The sequence below is a fragment of the Netta rufina genome, assembly GCF_964035555.1.
Source record: "Netta rufina genome assembly, chromosome: 21".
Taxonomy (NCBI): Eukaryota; Metazoa; Chordata; class Aves; order Anseriformes; family Anatidae; genus Netta; species Netta rufina.
The window spans coordinates 7,477,606-7,493,069 of NC_140145.1; the positions used below are offsets into that span (position 1 = coordinate 7,477,606).

General features: G+C 65.1%; 2 protein-coding genes across 13 annotated transcripts in view; one reads left to right on the top strand and one right to left on the bottom strand.

Annotated features, from left to right (window-relative positions):
- Positions 1-985: 985 nt before the first annotated feature.
- Positions 986-3,494, top strand: PIPOX (pipecolic acid and sarcosine oxidase; the record flags this gene model as incomplete). The annotated part of the gene is made up of 8 exons (XM_084299505.1): positions 986-1,111; positions 1,808-1,956; positions 2,169-2,370; positions 2,459-2,641; positions 2,709-2,861; positions 2,934-3,092; positions 3,212-3,287; positions 3,364-3,494. The coding sequence occupies 8 exons, from the start codon at positions 986-988 to the stop codon at positions 3,492-3,494; spliced, it is 1,179 nt and encodes a 392-aa protein (XP_084155631.1).
- A 1,249-nt stretch (positions 3,495-4,743) lies between these two features.
- MYO18A (myosin XVIIIA) overlaps positions 4,744-15,464 on the bottom strand; it is a 36,335-nt gene continuing 25,614 nt past the window's right edge. For 10 of the 12 annotated variants that reach the window (XM_084299477.1, XM_084299480.1, XM_084299482.1 and 7 more), the window contains 15 exons: positions 14,502-14,625; positions 14,215-14,415; positions 13,775-13,885; positions 13,354-13,458; positions 13,132-13,278; positions 12,924-13,037; positions 12,598-12,714; positions 12,441-12,524; positions 12,138-12,275; positions 11,160-11,345; positions 10,917-11,056; positions 10,230-10,274; positions 8,464-8,586; positions 6,358-7,554; positions 5,320-5,458 (listed from right to left, as the gene is read on the bottom strand). In XM_084299477.1, coding sequence (XP_084155603.1) covers positions 6,366-7,554; positions 8,464-8,586; positions 10,230-10,274; positions 10,917-11,056; positions 11,160-11,345; positions 12,138-12,275; positions 12,441-12,524; positions 12,598-12,714; positions 12,924-13,037; positions 13,132-13,278; positions 13,354-13,458; positions 13,775-13,885; positions 14,215-14,415; positions 14,502-14,625 — 2,824 coding nt within the window. In that variant the 3' untranslated portion in view covers positions 5,320-5,458; positions 6,358-6,365. The other 2 variants (XM_084299478.1, XM_084299479.1) reach the window with 2 other exon arrangements.

Below are 15,464 nucleotides of genomic sequence, written 5' to 3' on the forward strand. Positions count from 1 at the left end.
TGAGCCCGCCGCGGTGCTGAGCCCGCCGTGTGCTCACCAGGGGTGAGCGGGCGGGCAGCAAAATGGATAACGGCATTTAACATCTCCTAATAATGACAGCTAGCTGGTAAATAATGCCTGTTATACCACGGGAGCCGGAGTGAATTACTTCCCCGAGTTAGCAGGCAGGCAGCGCAAGCTGGGGGGGCTCAGCGCAGCCCCTGCCTGCATTATCCCACCCCCCTGTGGTGCCCCCTGTGTGTCCCCACATCCCAAATCGCACCCCAAATCTGCACGCTTGCAAAACGCACCGTGGGCAGCGGGGCGATGAGGGTGCCTGGCCGTGCACCCACCGCCCGGCGGGCCCTAAATCACGGCTATCTGCTGGCAGAGGGGGAGAAAAAAAAAACACAGAGATGGCAACCCAGTAGTTTATGGATATAATAAATTGCCCCGGAGGAAAAAAAAAATGTTTCCCCTGAAACAAACGGCGCGGGCTGCAATCCGCACACAAATGGCCCCTCGGTGCGCGGCCGGGTTATGGCCAGCCCCTCGTCCCAAGAGCAGGCACAAAACAGTGGGGCGGGAGCGGGGAGTTTAGGGAAAATAATTTTCCATCGTGTTCATGCTGCCCACTTGCTCCAATCTCTCCTGGCTGCCTCCAGGGCACCCCGCAGCGCCCTTGGGTGCAAGTCTGGCAGGGGGTGACGGGTCCCTGCGGTGCCAGCGGGTGGCAGCGGGGTGGCAGTGGTGTAGGGGTGGCACGGGGAGCAGGGGCTGTGCTGGTGTTGGTGGGGAATCGGGGGGGGCTCTGAGGATGGGGAGAGGCAGGATCCGGCCCCAGCGTGTCCCCACGTGCTCCCGCTGCAGGCTGGAGGGTGGCCAAGGCTCTGCTGCCAGCTCCACCCGGACGGACTCTGCCCCGTCCCTCCCCTTGGCTCGGCTCCTGGCGGCGCGAGGGGAACGGGGACAGGGACAGGGACAGGGGACGGGGACGAGGACGGACATGGCTGCCCTGAGCCAGCCCCAGCAGGCGTCCTATGACGCCATCGTCATCGGGGCTGGCATCCAGGGCTCCTTCGCCGCCTACCACCTGGCGCAGCGGCACCGGGACACACTCCTGCTGGAGCAGGTACTGGTGTCCCCAACCCCGCTGTGTCCCCAACTCTGCCGTGTCCCCAGCTCTGCTGCATGGGGACGGGGACCTGGCTGCACTGTGCCCAACCCCGTGCCATGCGCATGGCACAGAGCCCGGGTGTGCTGGTGGCACGACCCCAGTGTCCCCAGTGACAGGACCCCCATATTCCCAGTGCCAGGACCCCCATATTCCCAGTGCCATGCTCCCCATGTCCCCAGTGCCAGCATCCTGGTGTCCCCAGTGCCAAGATCCCCATACCCCCGGTACCAGGACCCCCGTGTCCCCAGTGCCAGGACCCTGGTGTCCCCAATGCCAAGACCCCCGTGTTCCCCATACCAGGACCCCCATATCCCCAGTGCCATGATCCCCATGTCCCCAGTGCCAAGACCCCCGTATTCCCAGTACCAGGCCCCCTGTGTCCCCACTAACAGACCCCCAGTGCTCCCAGCAACAGGCCCCCAGTGTCCCCAGTGCCAAGACGCCCATATCCCCAGTGCCAGACCCCCCAATGTCCCCAATACCAGCACCCCCATATCCCCAGTTCCAGCCCCCCCGTGCCCCCAGTGCCACCCCCCAGCCCCACTGTTTCTCAGAGCAGCGTCCATCAGGGTGGGCTGCGTGCCCCGCTACCTGTTGGGGCTCGGGGACACCGGGCAGCCGTGGTCACCCCGATGTCCCCGTGCCCCACAGTTCGTCCTGCCCCACTCTCGGGGCAGCTCGCACGGGCAGAGCCGCATCACCCGCAGCGCCTACCCGCAGGCGCACTACGCCCGCATGATGCCCGACAGCTTCCTCCTCTGGCAGAGGCTGGAGGCCGAGGCCGGCACCAGCCTCTACAGGTGACGGGGACGAGGACCGAGCCCCCATGCCGGGCACTGTCCCCTCCCCGGGGAACCGGGCTGGGGGTGGCGAGGGGTCCGGCGCTGTGCGGGGAGGCAGCCCGCGGCTCCGGTTAATTTATGGGGCTCCCTAAAGGAGGAGCCGTTAAGGAAATAAGCAGCTAACGGTGCCATCCGTTGTCCCCAATGTCACCGTGGTGGTGGGGATGCAGGCGGACGGGGCTGGTGGTGCTGGGGCCGGCGGGTGACCCAGAGCTGGAGGGCTGCCGGCGCGGCGCGGGGCCCGGTGACACCCTCGACGCCGCGGCGCTGGCACGGCGCTTCCCCGGCCTCCGACCTCGTGCCGGGGACGTGGCCCTGTGGGACGGCAGCGGCGGGGTGCTCCGGGCAGACCGGGCGCTGCGGGCAGTGCAGGTGGGTGCCACCTTGGGGACAAGGACGGGGGACAGGGTGGGTGTCCCCATCTCCATCCCCGCAGCCACCTCCCGCTGCCCGCACCCAGGACGTGTTTCGCCGGCACGGGGGCACGCTGCGCGACGGGGAGAAGGTGCTGAGCATCCAGCCCGGTGCCGTGCTCACCGTCACCACCACCGGCGGGGTGTACCGAGCCCCCCGGCTCATCATCACGGCTGGAGCCTGGACCAGTGCCGTGCTGGCACCGCTGGGCCTCCGCCTGCCGCTGCAGGTGAGGGTTGGTGGCACCGCGGGGCGGCGTGGCCGTGGGCACGGCTGACCCCGTGTCTCCTCCCCAGCCCCTGCGCATCGACGTGTGCTACTGGAGGGAGAAGGAGCCCGGCAGCTACAGTGCAAGCACGGCCACCCCCTGCTTCATGGCTTTGGGGCTGCCCGAGGCTCCCCATGGCATCTACGGGCTGCCCGCCCTCGAGTACCCCGGGCTGGTCAAGGTGAGCATGGCACGGTGGTGGGGGCACCGTATTTTTCCCCCCTGTTTGTCCCCACTGAGCGGCTGTCCCCAGGTGTGCTACCACCACGGCAGCCCCGTGGACCCCGAGGATCGGGACCGGGCCCCCCCGGGTGCCCCCCACCCCGATGTCGCCCTCCTGAGCAGCTTCATCAGCAGCTACCTGCCCGGGCTGGAGCCGCAGCCGGCCGTGCTGGAGACCTGCATGTACACGGTGAGACCTCGCTGCCCCCTCTGTCCCCGGCCACGGGGCCAAGAAACGTCCCCCGGTGTCCTCCCTGTGCCCATGGGGTGCAGCCCCCAGCCCCGCTTGCTCACCCTGTGACCCCACAGAACACCCCAGATGGAGACTTCATCCTGGACCGGCACCCCAAGCACAGCAACATCGTCATCGGGGCCGGCTTCTCGGGTAGGCGAGGGGCACCCGGCCCCCCCTGTGGCACCCTGGACACGGCCGTGTGCCCCCCAACTTCTCCTCCCTGCAGGCCACGGGTTCAAACTGGCGCCGGTGGTGGGGAAGCTGCTGTGCGAGCTGAGCCTGGGCGAGGAGCCATCCCACAGCACGGCCCCCTTCGCCATCAGCCGCTTCCCTGGTGTGCTCCGGGCTGCGCTGTAGGTGCTCACGCCCCGCTGTGCGTATCCCTGCACCCCAAAATGCCATCACCTCCATCTCCCTGCATCCTAGCATCCCCACAGCCTGGAATCCCGATACCCTGCATCCCCACATCCCTATACCCCACTGCCCAACACCTGGCACCCCTCTGTTCCAGCAGCCCCACACCCCAGCTTTCTGGTCCTCTGCATCCCAGTGACCCTATATCCTGGTACCCTGCACCCCAGCATCACTATATACTGTTCCCTGCCTCCTAGTGTCCCTATATCCTGATCCCTGCCTCCCAATGTCCCTATATCCTGCTCCTCTGCCTCCTAGTGTCCCTATATCCTGAACCCTTGCCTCCCAGTGTCCCTATATCCTGATTCCCTGCATCCCAGTGTCCTTATATCCTGGTCCCTGCATCCTGGCATCGTTATATCCTGGTCTCCTACACCCCAGTGACCCTATATCCGGATCCCTGCCTCCCAGTGTCCCTATATCCTGGTCCCCTACACCCCAGTGTCCCTATATCCCGGTCCCTGCCTCCCCACACCCCCCACGCCACGCGTGCCAGCCCAGCTCTGCCAAGCGCCCGTTCCCCGGGAGCTTTGTCAGCCTGACGGAGCTGGAAGAGCACGGCGAGACACACTCACTTAGGAGTCAAGTTAAATGTTTTAATGTTAAATGTGCCATTTTATTATCATTAGATCGCTCCCACTTAATGAAAGCGCATTAGCGCAGCGTGGCTGTAACAGCAGCGAGCGCCGAGCTCGGCCCATTTGTTTCGAAGAGATGCTGGGGGGGGGGCAGAACGGGATGGTCTGGGGGGGTCCCAAGGGTGCCAGGGGTCCCCAGAGGTCCCCAGGGTGCTGGGAGCTCCTGGGGTGGGGGGTTTTGGGTGGCAGCACCCGGTGGGTGCCTGTGCTGAAGCCCAGCGCAGGCGGCCAGCGGCGCACATCGCCGTCTCCTCCTCGTTAAATAATTAACAGCGGCAGGCGGAGGGCTCCCATCTCCGCCGCTCATCTGCATATTTATGAAGATTGATAAACGAGTCGGCACCCGGCACCCTGCGGGGGCCGTCTCCCACCTCCCCTTCCCCAGCACCCGTGGGTGGGGTGGGCTCGGGGAAGGCGCTGGGCTCATCCCGTCCGTGCACCCCGGGCAGGAGGTGTCCCGCTGCACCCCACAAACCCATCCTCACCCCCCCATAAAAAAAAAAAAAAGGGTGACCCCCCTGGGACACAGAGCAGGCAGGAGGCGGCGTCACCAGCCAGAAATGATGTTTATTTTCATACAGAAAGGAAGGGGATGAGAAAGGACGCACAGCTGGGCTAGTGCAAACCAAAAGAGGTGGAGTGGGGGGGCCGGTGAGGGTGGGGGGACACACACAGCCCGGGGGGTTGGGGGCGCACGGGACCCCGTCCCCACGTCCCCTTCCCGGCTGCGGGGCGGCTGCTCCCGGGGGCCCGGCCGGAGACGTCTTTGGCTCAACTAAACGGGGATGGGGAGCACGGGGAGTGCCCGGGGGGGGGGGGCTGCTGGAGGTGTTTTTTTTTGGGTGGGGGGATTTTAAGTTACAAAATAAGGAGACAGCAGGCACTGAGGAAGAGACCGAGGGGCGCGGAGCCGCCGGGGAAAGACGGGGAAGGGGGCACGGGGGCTGCAGCCAGCGAGCCGGCCGGGCTGCTCCCCCCGCGGAGAGAGCCGGGACCCCCCCTGTCTGTGTCCTCCCCCCTCACCGTGCAAAAAAAAACAAAACAAAACAGAAATACCGGCTGCCCGGGGGGGCCCCGAGGAGCCCGTGGGGCCCAGTATTTCGGGGCCGTGAGGGGAAGGGCGGCGGGGGCTACGCGGGGGTCTCGGCGGCCCGGCTCTCCGTCTCGCCGTCGCTGGTGGGGCTGCGGGACGAGCGCTCGGCACCTTCCGTGGCGTCCAGGTCCTCGTCCCATCGGTCGTAGGTGAAGGATCTCCGGCAGCCCGTGGGGCTGGGGGGGAGAAAAAAGGGGTTAGGGGGGGACGGGGCAGCTGCCAGACCACCGCCCCCCTGCAACGGGGCTGCTTTGGTCTCTTTTTTTTTGTTATTTCTGAGAGATTTGGGCACTGCCATCGCCTGCTCGCTCTGCGTGCCCAGCTGTTGGGACCCCACGTGCACAACCCCATGTCCTGAAAACACCGGGTTTGGGCTCAAACGGGTGCTGGGCTGCACCCACTGACTCTGGAGCTGTGCCCCCAGCCCTTGGGGACAGCCCCGGGCAGGGGAACAGCCCAACCAGCGATCCAACAACTTTCTGAAGGCTTTCTGTCCTCCTCCTCCAGCCCTTCTCCTGTCCAAGCCGTAGGAAAGGATTGAACCTGCTCAAAACCTGCTGCTGGGCTGGCTGGTGAGCCCCCAGCACCGCACACACCCACCCTTCCCTCTGGGGTGCAGCACCCCAGGGTGCCACCAAGGTGCTGCAGCACCCTAGGGTGAGGCTGCTTGCACCCCCCATGCTCCGGGGTGGATAGGGTGCAGGATACGGCCCCAGAGGACCCCCACACACCCAAGGCACAGCCGCCCACCCCGGCCACTCACCCGCGTCCCCCCCCCAACATCCACACACTGCAGCGGGTGCGTGTTAGTACCCGGGTACCACGGGGAGGGCTGCGGCCCCCACCTGCCCACCCCAAATTTCCTGGAGAACTCCCCACGGTGCCGGCGGGGAGCCGGCAGGGGATTTAGGGCTCCCCGGCGTCATCCCGGTGCGTCGGCTGAACACGAGGAGGGTCCCAGCAGGGATGCTGCTTCGGGGGGGTCCCCAGAACCATCCGGGGCCGGGCGAGGGTTAGGGCGAGCGGTTAGTGGCACACGGGGAGGTTCATGCTGCACTGCACACACCGCTCCCACCTCCTGCCTCAGTCGCTCTCGGGGCGGTACAGGTACTTCATCATCAGGCTGTCCACCTGCTTCTTGCGCTGCTTCTCCTCCTTTTTGCCCCGGCTGGGGCGCGCCGGCTCCTCGCCTCCCCCCCCTGCCGCCCGCGGGCCCTTCTTGACGCTGGACGTGCTCCGGTAGGAGCCGGAGGAGGAATCGGAGGAGGAATCGGAGGAGGAGCCCGATTCGGAGGACGCCTTCTTCTTCTTCTTCTTGGATTTCTTCTTGGACTTCTTGGCGCGCTTCTTGGAGCTCTTCTTCTTCTTCTCCTCCTCTTCCTCTGAGGAGGAGGAGGACTCTGAGGAAGAGCTGCTCCGGTGCCGGCTGGCGTGCCGGGACGACCGGGACACTTCGAGGGCGGATGCGGAGCGGCGGAGGCTGCCGGGGTTTCGGTCGGCGGCGCCCAGGGGGGCCGCGCTTTTCACGCTGCGCACGCTGCGGCCGTCATCCCCCGAGTCGGCCTCGGGGCTGGAAAAGCCCCCAGCCCGCGGCGAGCGGTAGCTCAGCACCTCCTGGATGGCAGCCTCCAGGTCAGGGTCGAGGTAGGAGCGGTGCCCCACCGGGCGGGCGTCCCCGGGGGGCCCGTCCTCGGAGGCGGCGCTGCGGGGCCTGGGGGGCACGGAGAAGCTGCGCCCCAGCGGGGGCTGCCCCCGGGACACCTCATCCGCCTCATCCAGGCGGCTGCGTGCGAGGGAAAGCCGCGACTCGGGGCGTCCATCCACCCCACTGCGGCGGCTCCGCAGGCTGCCGGGGCTGGAGAGGGCGAAGCTCAGCACCGAGCAGCCCTCGTCCCCTTCATCCCCATCCTCCGGCCCGCGCCAGGAGGCCGAGGAGGCCCGGCTCACCGGGGCAGAGGCGACGGAGGCTTTCTCGCCCTCGGTGTTAGCCGAGAGGGACCACCGCTTGCCCAGCCCTTGCCGAGCCCGGCCGCTGGCGTCGGCGAAGGCGCGGGCGATGACGGCCGCCCGGTCCTCGTGCTCGGCGCCGCGGGCCGCCCTGCGGGCAGCGCGCTCGGGGGACTCGGGCCGCTCGCTCAGCGCGCTGAAAAGGGTCTGCTCGTCCCCGCGGCCGCCTATGGAGTCCTTGAGGCTGGGCCGTTTCCTATAGCTCAGGCAGCTCGCCACCGACACCGGCCGCTCCTCGGCCTCCGGGCCGTCCGCGGGGGCCGATCTGGGCAGGGGGGCACCGGGCGCGCGCCGGGGAGGCAAGAGAGAAAGGAGGTGAGCTTGGGGGGGGGGGGGGAAGCAGCGTGCGGCGAGGCAGGCTAAATAATTTGCGTCAGCGGAAAACAGCTTCATGGCAAACGCCATGCAAATGAGGGTATTGTTCTAGCCCGTCACTTTGATTCCCCTTTAAAGTGCTTCGTTCAATTTATTTCATTGTCAGCTACCTGGAGCCGCCGCGTTTGATTCCCGACTTCAGAAAAAGGTGGAATTATCTCCAATAACAAAATGTTTTACATCTGCACCGCTGAATAAATTAAAGCAATTAAGAAAAACTGGCTCAGATCTTTCCCCCTGCTCGGCAGAAGGAGGGGGGGGGGGAGCCCCCCGGGACTCCCGAAGCCCTGCCAGGAAATTGGGTTTGGATGAAAGCAATCTGCACTCATCAGGTGAGCGCGCTCCCCGGGGATCGGCCCTGACCGCCGCAGCAGGGGGACGTGAGCAGGGCCACGTGTCCCCCCTCGGGGACAGCTGGGGGGTGTGAGGCTGGCTGATGAGCCAGGGACGGGTGCGAGATGGAGGAGCTGTGAAAAAGGGGAGGATGGGAAGGGGTTGCAGGGGCAGGAGCCCACCACAGGTACCTGAGCAGGGAGGCAGGGGAGGGGGCTGCAGCTGGGATGCTGGGGGACCAGGGAGGTCCCCAAAAAGAGTGTGGGGAGCTGGGGACGTGCCAGCACCTGGGCACATGTGTCCCCAGCAGAGACTGAACCTCTCACCAGCGTTTGTCTTTCCCCAGAAAACCACACGAGCATCATGCAGCACCGCAGCACCCATGGGTGATGTCCATCCCTCGCCCCGGCCCCTCGTTGGCCATCCCCGCCCTCTCCTGCATGCTGACACCCCGACCTGCACCCACCTGCTGCTCTTCAGGCTGCCGTCATCCGAGAGCGCTTTGGAGGAGCCTTTGTTCTTGGACAGCCACGACTTGACCCCATCCACGCGGTCCTCCAGCTCCGAGTCCACGTCCGAGTCGCCGTCGCTGGCAGAGGGAGAAAGCCCCACGGTGAGCGGGGGGGCACCGGGTGCCAGGGAGGTACCACCGTGCACCCGGCGTGGCCACCTCCTGGCACCCATCCTGCTCCATCCTGCTCCATCTCGGGGGCACAAACCCGCATGCTTCAGGCTCCCCGAGCCACAGCCGTGCCAAGACCCCCCCCAAGACCCCCAAAAAGCCCCCCCAGGAGGACGCGAGGATGCTGGGCAGGAGGGGGCTTGGCACAAGCGTGCCAGCTGCCCCGGGCACGCGGCGCTTCTCGCCGCAGCAGCAGGAGAGCCCTGGCTGCGCACGGCGACGTGGCTGGAAAAATACCGACGAGGCGCAGGGGGAGCGAGAGGAACCACGCGGGGCACGGCTCCAGAAACCCAGGGGGGTGGATTTCGGGCTCGCCGAGAGCACGGGGCCAGGGAGAAAATAAGTGGGTTCATTTTATAGGCCGCCGTCAGGCGCAGAATTACAGCGGGGAAGAGCCACGTTGATGTCTCTGGGTAAACAGGAGTTTAGCAGGCAGAGCTGAAATGACTCCGGCAAGGCGGGCGCACGAGCGCGGCGGGCAGATTTACGGCCCCGCCGTGACGGAGAACCCCTGATTTACACCCAGGCATAAAAAAAGCCCTATCTGGCTTAAAACATCTAATTTATAATGGCCGTTCATAACCATATTGATTGCCTTTAGAAAGAAGGTGCCGCGCGCGTTGCAAAAATCCATTGCTCCGCGTTAAAAGCATCCCTGCATAAATCTCTGCTAATACCCAACTGCTCACTGCTTTCATTAGGGTTATCGCAGCACCCGTGAGGAAATCGAAGCCTCGTGTCCCCCCCCGACCCCGCCGGGCTCCCTGCTGCCGGCCGGCACGGGGATGGATAATTTCATCCTAAACGGGTGCTTTATCCACACGGCCTTGGGCTCAGTCCCAGCCCGGGGACCGGCACGGGGAGGGGGGGGGACACAGGCTGTTATAGACCCTGCGTATGAATCCTCCTCGTTACATTCAAAGCAACGAGCTGCACTTCATCACACGCCGCTCCCTCCCCTGCAATATATCCAGGCAACGCTCGGCTTTAAAAATAAATAAATAAATAAATAAAAAAGGAAGGCAAAAAAAAAAAAAAGAAGGGAAAAAAAATAAAAAAGAAGGCAAAAAATAAAAAAAAGAAGGAAAAAAAAATAAAAAAAGAGGGAAAAAAAATAAAAAATGAAAAAAATAATAAAAACACAAGTAAACAAACTCAGGGGGCAGCCGAGGTTTTAAATCGGTGGAATTAAACTCCCCGTCAAACGCAATTTATGTCCGGAGGAGAGTGCCATTAGTTAACTGGGACCCGCATCGCGGGGGAGCGCACGAGGCAGCCCGGGTGGCGCGGGACATTAATTGCGGGTGACAGCGGGGCTCCGGCGGGTCCCGGAGCTGCTTTGTGCCCTCCCGGTGCCCGGTGGTGTGGCAGGATCCGGCCCCGGCCCCGCGGAGGCGGTTAGGGGCAGGCGGTGAGGCCGCGGGTGCTGTTAGCTGCATGCGGAGCTGGGCCAGTGGCATGCGGGGGCCCCCGGCCCCGGGGGGGGTGAGCTGGGGTTAGGGGATGGGGATGGGGTTGGGGGGGTGGAGAAGGAAAGAGGAGGTCCTCACAGTTTACTCTTTCTTTTCTGATACTTTGCCACCATGTCCTGCAAACTGGGAGGGGGTGGGGAGGGAGAAACATAAGAGAATGAACTCAAATGGAATTTAAAATAATGATAAAAAAAAAAAAAGATAAATCAAGTGGAGGGGGGATGAAAAGGGAGTAAATCAAAAGGGGGGGTGGGATGGGGGGGGGATTTGGCTGCTCTGACCCCTTCTGCAGGGCTGGGCTGGGCTGGATCCCAGCACCCTGAACCTCTAGCGACCTGGGGGTCCTGGGGCTGTCCCCAGAAATTTGGGGCTGGGGGTGCTCCGTAACGCCCACGGCCGTGCTTCGGGCACCTCTGCAGGCTGCAGGGGGGCTGCGGGTGGAAGAGGGGGGATGGCCGGTTGCGGGGCTGCGTGGGGGGCTGCGTGGGTGGGTGGGTGAATGGATGGATGGATGGATGGATGGATGGATGGATGGATGGACGGACGGACGGACGGATGGATGCACGGGTGGCCAGATGCACGCGTGCAGCGATGCACAGATGGATGGATGGATGGATGGACAGATGGATGGACAGCGCCCTGCCAAGGCTGGGCACAGCCCAGGGCCCCCCCCCCAAACCCCCGTGGCGTTTCCGAAGTGGCGAGGAGAAGCGGTGAGCCCGGGTGAGGTGCCCCATGCGGGAGCCAGGCGCGGGGCGCGCTCACCTGTTGATGAGGTCCTCGTTGCTGTCGCTCTCCATCTCGTCCTCGATGGCAGCCTGCAGGTCCCCGATGCGCTTGAAGGCCAGCTTCAGGTCCGACTGCAGGCTCTGGTTGGCGGCTTCCAGGCTCTCCAGGTCCATCTCCTGCGGGGACGGTGCGGGGGTGAGCATCGGGGGTGTGGGGCACAGGGACCCCACTGCCCTCGCAGCCCCTTTTTTGGGGGGTGCTCCGGAGCGATGCCCTCACCAGCTCGTGCTTCTTGCGGCTGGCCTCCGCCTCCTTCTTGGCCAGCTCGCCCATCTCCTCCTTGACGTCGCGGAGCTGCCGCTGCAGCCGCTTGTTCTGCTCCTTCTCCCGGTTCTCAGCGGCCGCCCGCTGGTCCCTCTCCTCCGTCAGCTTCTCCATGTTCTCCTTGAGCCTCGTGGCCAGGCTCTGCGGGGGCATCCGTGTGGCTTTGGGGGCAGCCGCAGCATCCTCCCTTGCACCCCGATGCCCTGGCCCCCCTGGGTACCCCAAAATCGCAGCAATCCCCCCCCCCAACCTGCTGCGGTTACGGGTGCTGTGCCACCCTCCCCGAGGGCTCGTCCAGATCCCGTCCCCATGAATTTACATGAGGGAAGGAGGCGGGAGGAAGAGCGGCATCACCGGGGAGAACCCCCCCCACACACACACCCCCCCAGGCCAGGGAAGGGGTAGAACAATTGCAAGGGCTTTGGTGAATTGGAAAAATAGATTTAACTTTGTGCGAAGTAATTACAGCATGTAATGTAGGGAAAAAATAGCTTCCATTCTCCAGCAGCCGCTGAGCCAGCCGCTGCATATTTATGGCCCCGGCAGAGAGAGCGGGAAGGGAAATAACAGCTAGGAAAATATTAAGAGGAGAGCTAAGCTGCTCAGCTCCCTCGGCAGAGAGCTGCAGAGGCAGAATATAAAGCAGGCTGCGTTTAGCAGGGCCGGGAGAGTCTATAATTTCACTTAGTCGATGCAGGGAAATAGCAGCACTTTGCCGGGCCGGGTGGCGGATTACGGTTATCAGCGCCCGCGGGAGCTTCCCCGGTGGGGCCGGTGGCACCGCGGCGGCGTGGGGGGTCTGGGGACACCGGGGATGTCCCCAGGGGACCCCTGGGCTGCTTCGTGCCTTGGTCGCCTCGCCGTGGTGGTTCCGTGGGGACTGGGGGGGTGTCGGACCCAGCCTGAGCCTGTTAGGGGGGTGCCTGCGCCTACCTCCAGGCGCTTGACTTGCGTCCGCTCGAACTCCAGCCTGGTCTCCAGCTCGCGGATCTTGGCCTCCTGCCGGCTCACCAGCGACTTGTCCACCATGGACTGCTCGAGGAACTCCAGCTGGCTCTGCAGCGCTTGTAGCTGCGGGCAGGCAGCCTCAGTGCCAGCTCCCCCTGTGCCTTCCCCCCCCCGCCATCCCCACGGAGAGCTCTGGGGACCCCCTGGGATAGTCCCCACGATGCTGGGGGGTCCCACGGGGCAAGCAGCGGGTTTCTGGGTCCCCCCGCCTCCAGCTTTGCTCCTCACCTTCTCCTGCAGCTCCTGCTTCTCCTTGTTGACCTCCTCCAGCTGTGCCTGGAGGTCATTCATCTGCGCCAGGTCCCGGGACGCCTGCGGGACGAGCCGGGCTGTTAGCGGGGCCGGCAGGGGACGGGCGTTATGGGGCGCGGGGGTTCCCCCTCACCTGGGCCACCGCCGCCTTGTGCTTCTTCATCAGCTCGTTCATGTCCTCCTGGTCCTCCTCCAGGCGACTCTGCACCTCGTTCTTCTCCCGCTGCAGCCTGCTCAGCTGCTCTTCCAGCTGGGGGGAAAAACAGCACCTCCCGCTGTGCCTCCTGCCCCCCTACACCTGGCCGAGCCCCCAGGGAGGGGGCACCCACCCTGGCACGCAGCAGAGAATCCCCCCAAAAAAAACCCAGAGGGTGTAGGCTCACCCTGCTGGCAGCGGGAAGGGGTCTCCCCCTGGGGGCATGTCCCCACCACGGCATGGCACACCCCGAAATCACTTACAGCTGCCTTGGCTTTGGAGAGGTCATCGATCTGAAGGTGGAGGTCTTCAATCTCCACCTCCATGGACTTGCGGGCCTTGACGGCGGCCGCGCAGGTGAACTCGGACTCCTCGAGCTGCAGGGACACGGCTCAGCACCCGGCCTGGGGGCACGGGGACATCCCCAGCCCCTCGGGGGACACGCTGTGGGGGCGGCCAGCCCGGACCCACCTGGTTCTTGAGCTGGGCGATCTCCCTCTTGCTGGGTGCGTTGTTCTTCAGGTGGTCCAGCATGATCTGCGCGTCGGCCAGCAGCGCCTTCGTCCTCTTCAGGTCGCGGCGCAGGCGCTTCTCCGTCTCGAAGTCCCTCTGGTTGGCCTGCAGAGGGAAAGCCGTGCCAGGCACCGTGCTGTGGTGACCCCCCCACGGCACCTGGGTGTCCCCGCGCCCTACCTGGTCGCTGACGGCCGATAATTTGCTCTCCAGCTCCCGCTTCTCTCTCAGCACCTTCTGCTTGTCCTCGTACTCCTCCTCCAGCTGCACCTCCATCTGCTTCAGCTGCGGAGAGCCCGGGGAGCCCGGTCAGGGGGGACAGGGATGGGGACAACCCCCCAGATGTGTGCCACGTGCCCCGGGGACAGGGGGTGACCCCTCGGGCCGGACACGGCGAGCACCCGTTTGCGCAATGAGCGGCGAGGTGCCCAGCGTGCGAGCGGGACCGGTCGGACCTGCCAAGCCTGCTGGAGCCGGGCAGCGGGCGCGTGGGAGCCGGGCGTTGTGTGATGGTGTCCCCAGCACCTCCCCGGCAGCCAGCTGGGGCACGGGATGCATCCCAGCCTCCCCTTTGGGCAGCGGGGCCGTGGCCAAGCCCTACCTTCTTCTGGCACGACTGCCGAATCTCCTCCACCTCCTCGTCGCGGCTCTCCACCTCCTTGGCGTGGGTCTGCCGCAGCCTCTCCATCTCCATCTCGAGCCGCAGCTTGGCCTGGAAAAAAGGGGAGAGAAGGGGGGGGTGGTAAGAGCCAAGGGGACACGGGGACGCCCCCACGCCGCTGCCCTGCTCACCCAGTAAACCCCCTGCTCCTCGGCCGACCGCGCCGCCCGCCCCGTGGTGACCTGCCGTGCCATGGTGGCGGCGCCACGGGCCGGGAGCTGCGTCCGCAGTCGTAGCCTGGCCTGATGCCGGGGTGAGGGCGGTCGCCTCCGCTCACCGGGCAAGCCCGGCCCAGGTAATGACAGCCCTGCACGAAACCACCCCGCCCAGAAACCCACGCGCACGCGGGGCGGCCGAGCCCTCGCCCCTCCCCGCCGTACCTGCTCCAGCATCTGGATGGTGCCAGCCTGCTCGTCCAGTTCCTCCTCCTGGTCCTTCACCTTGGCTTCCAGGTCCCGCAGCTGCTTCTTCACCTTGGCGAGGGACGCCTCGTCCTTCGACTCCTGGCAGGAGATGTCCTGCAGCTCGGCCTCCAGCGCCTCCGCCCGCTGCGTCAGCCCGGCGATGTCCGAGTCCTTATCCTGCGGGGACGGGGAGCGGCGGTGAGCCGGGGGTGGTGGTGGGGGTGCCCGGCGTGGCGAGCGGCGAGGTGCCGGGCGCCTCTCACCTCCAGCAGCTGCTTGAGGCCGAAGACCTCGGCCACCAGCACGTCCTTCTCGCGGCTCAGCTTCTCCCGCTGCAGCCTCTCCCGCTGCGCCTCCTCGTGCGCCTGCGAGAGCTCGCCGTCGAATCTGCGCGGCGAGAGCGCGGCGAGCTCAGCGCCCCGTGCCCCCACCAGCCCTGCTCCACCTGGCATCGCTGCTGGCCGTGCTGCTTACGAGCCCTTTCGTCTCCAGCGGGGAGATGCTCGGAGCAAATCCTCCCAGCACCTTCACCCAACGGCTCCTCGGGAGCGCGGCGCTTGCGGTGCGCACCCGAGCAGCCTCCCCATGGGGCTGTCGTGTGCCGGTGGGACCGTGGCTGCTGGTGGGGGCTTGGCTACGTGGGGACGGCTGCTTGAAGCAGGACGCAGAGGGGCTACAACGCACAGGGGTCTCCAGCACAGAGGGGCTCTTGCAGTGCCTCGGCTCCCTGGTCCCATCCCCGGATAGCCACAGGGACGTGAGCCCCCGGCATGGCAGCGCTCAGCCCCTCCCAACGCCCCCAAGAGAGGATCAGAGGGGTTTGCTCTGAAATCGCTGCCTCTAGGGCTTGGAAAATAACCCTGCACTCGGGTTTGTGACCTGTGTTACACACCCCGGCAGCTAATCCCCATTTTTCTTCGCGCTGGGTAATAAACAGCTGCATTAACACAGACTCCAATCCGCGGAAATTGAAATTAATTAGATTGGATTCTCTCGCTGTATTTGTGTGTGTGATCATTACCATAATGAGATGAAAGCGTCCCTGCTGCTTAATAACGTTAGCAAACTTTGGGGCTGGGAGAGGAGACGGGAAGAGAGCGGGCGCCGAGCAGAGCCGCAGGGCACAGCCCCACTTGGGGGTTCGCTCAGCCCCGGACCCCTGGGGGGGCAGCGGGGTCCCCCACGTGGGGAAGGGGCTCCCCAGCCCCGAGCATCCCCCACACCAC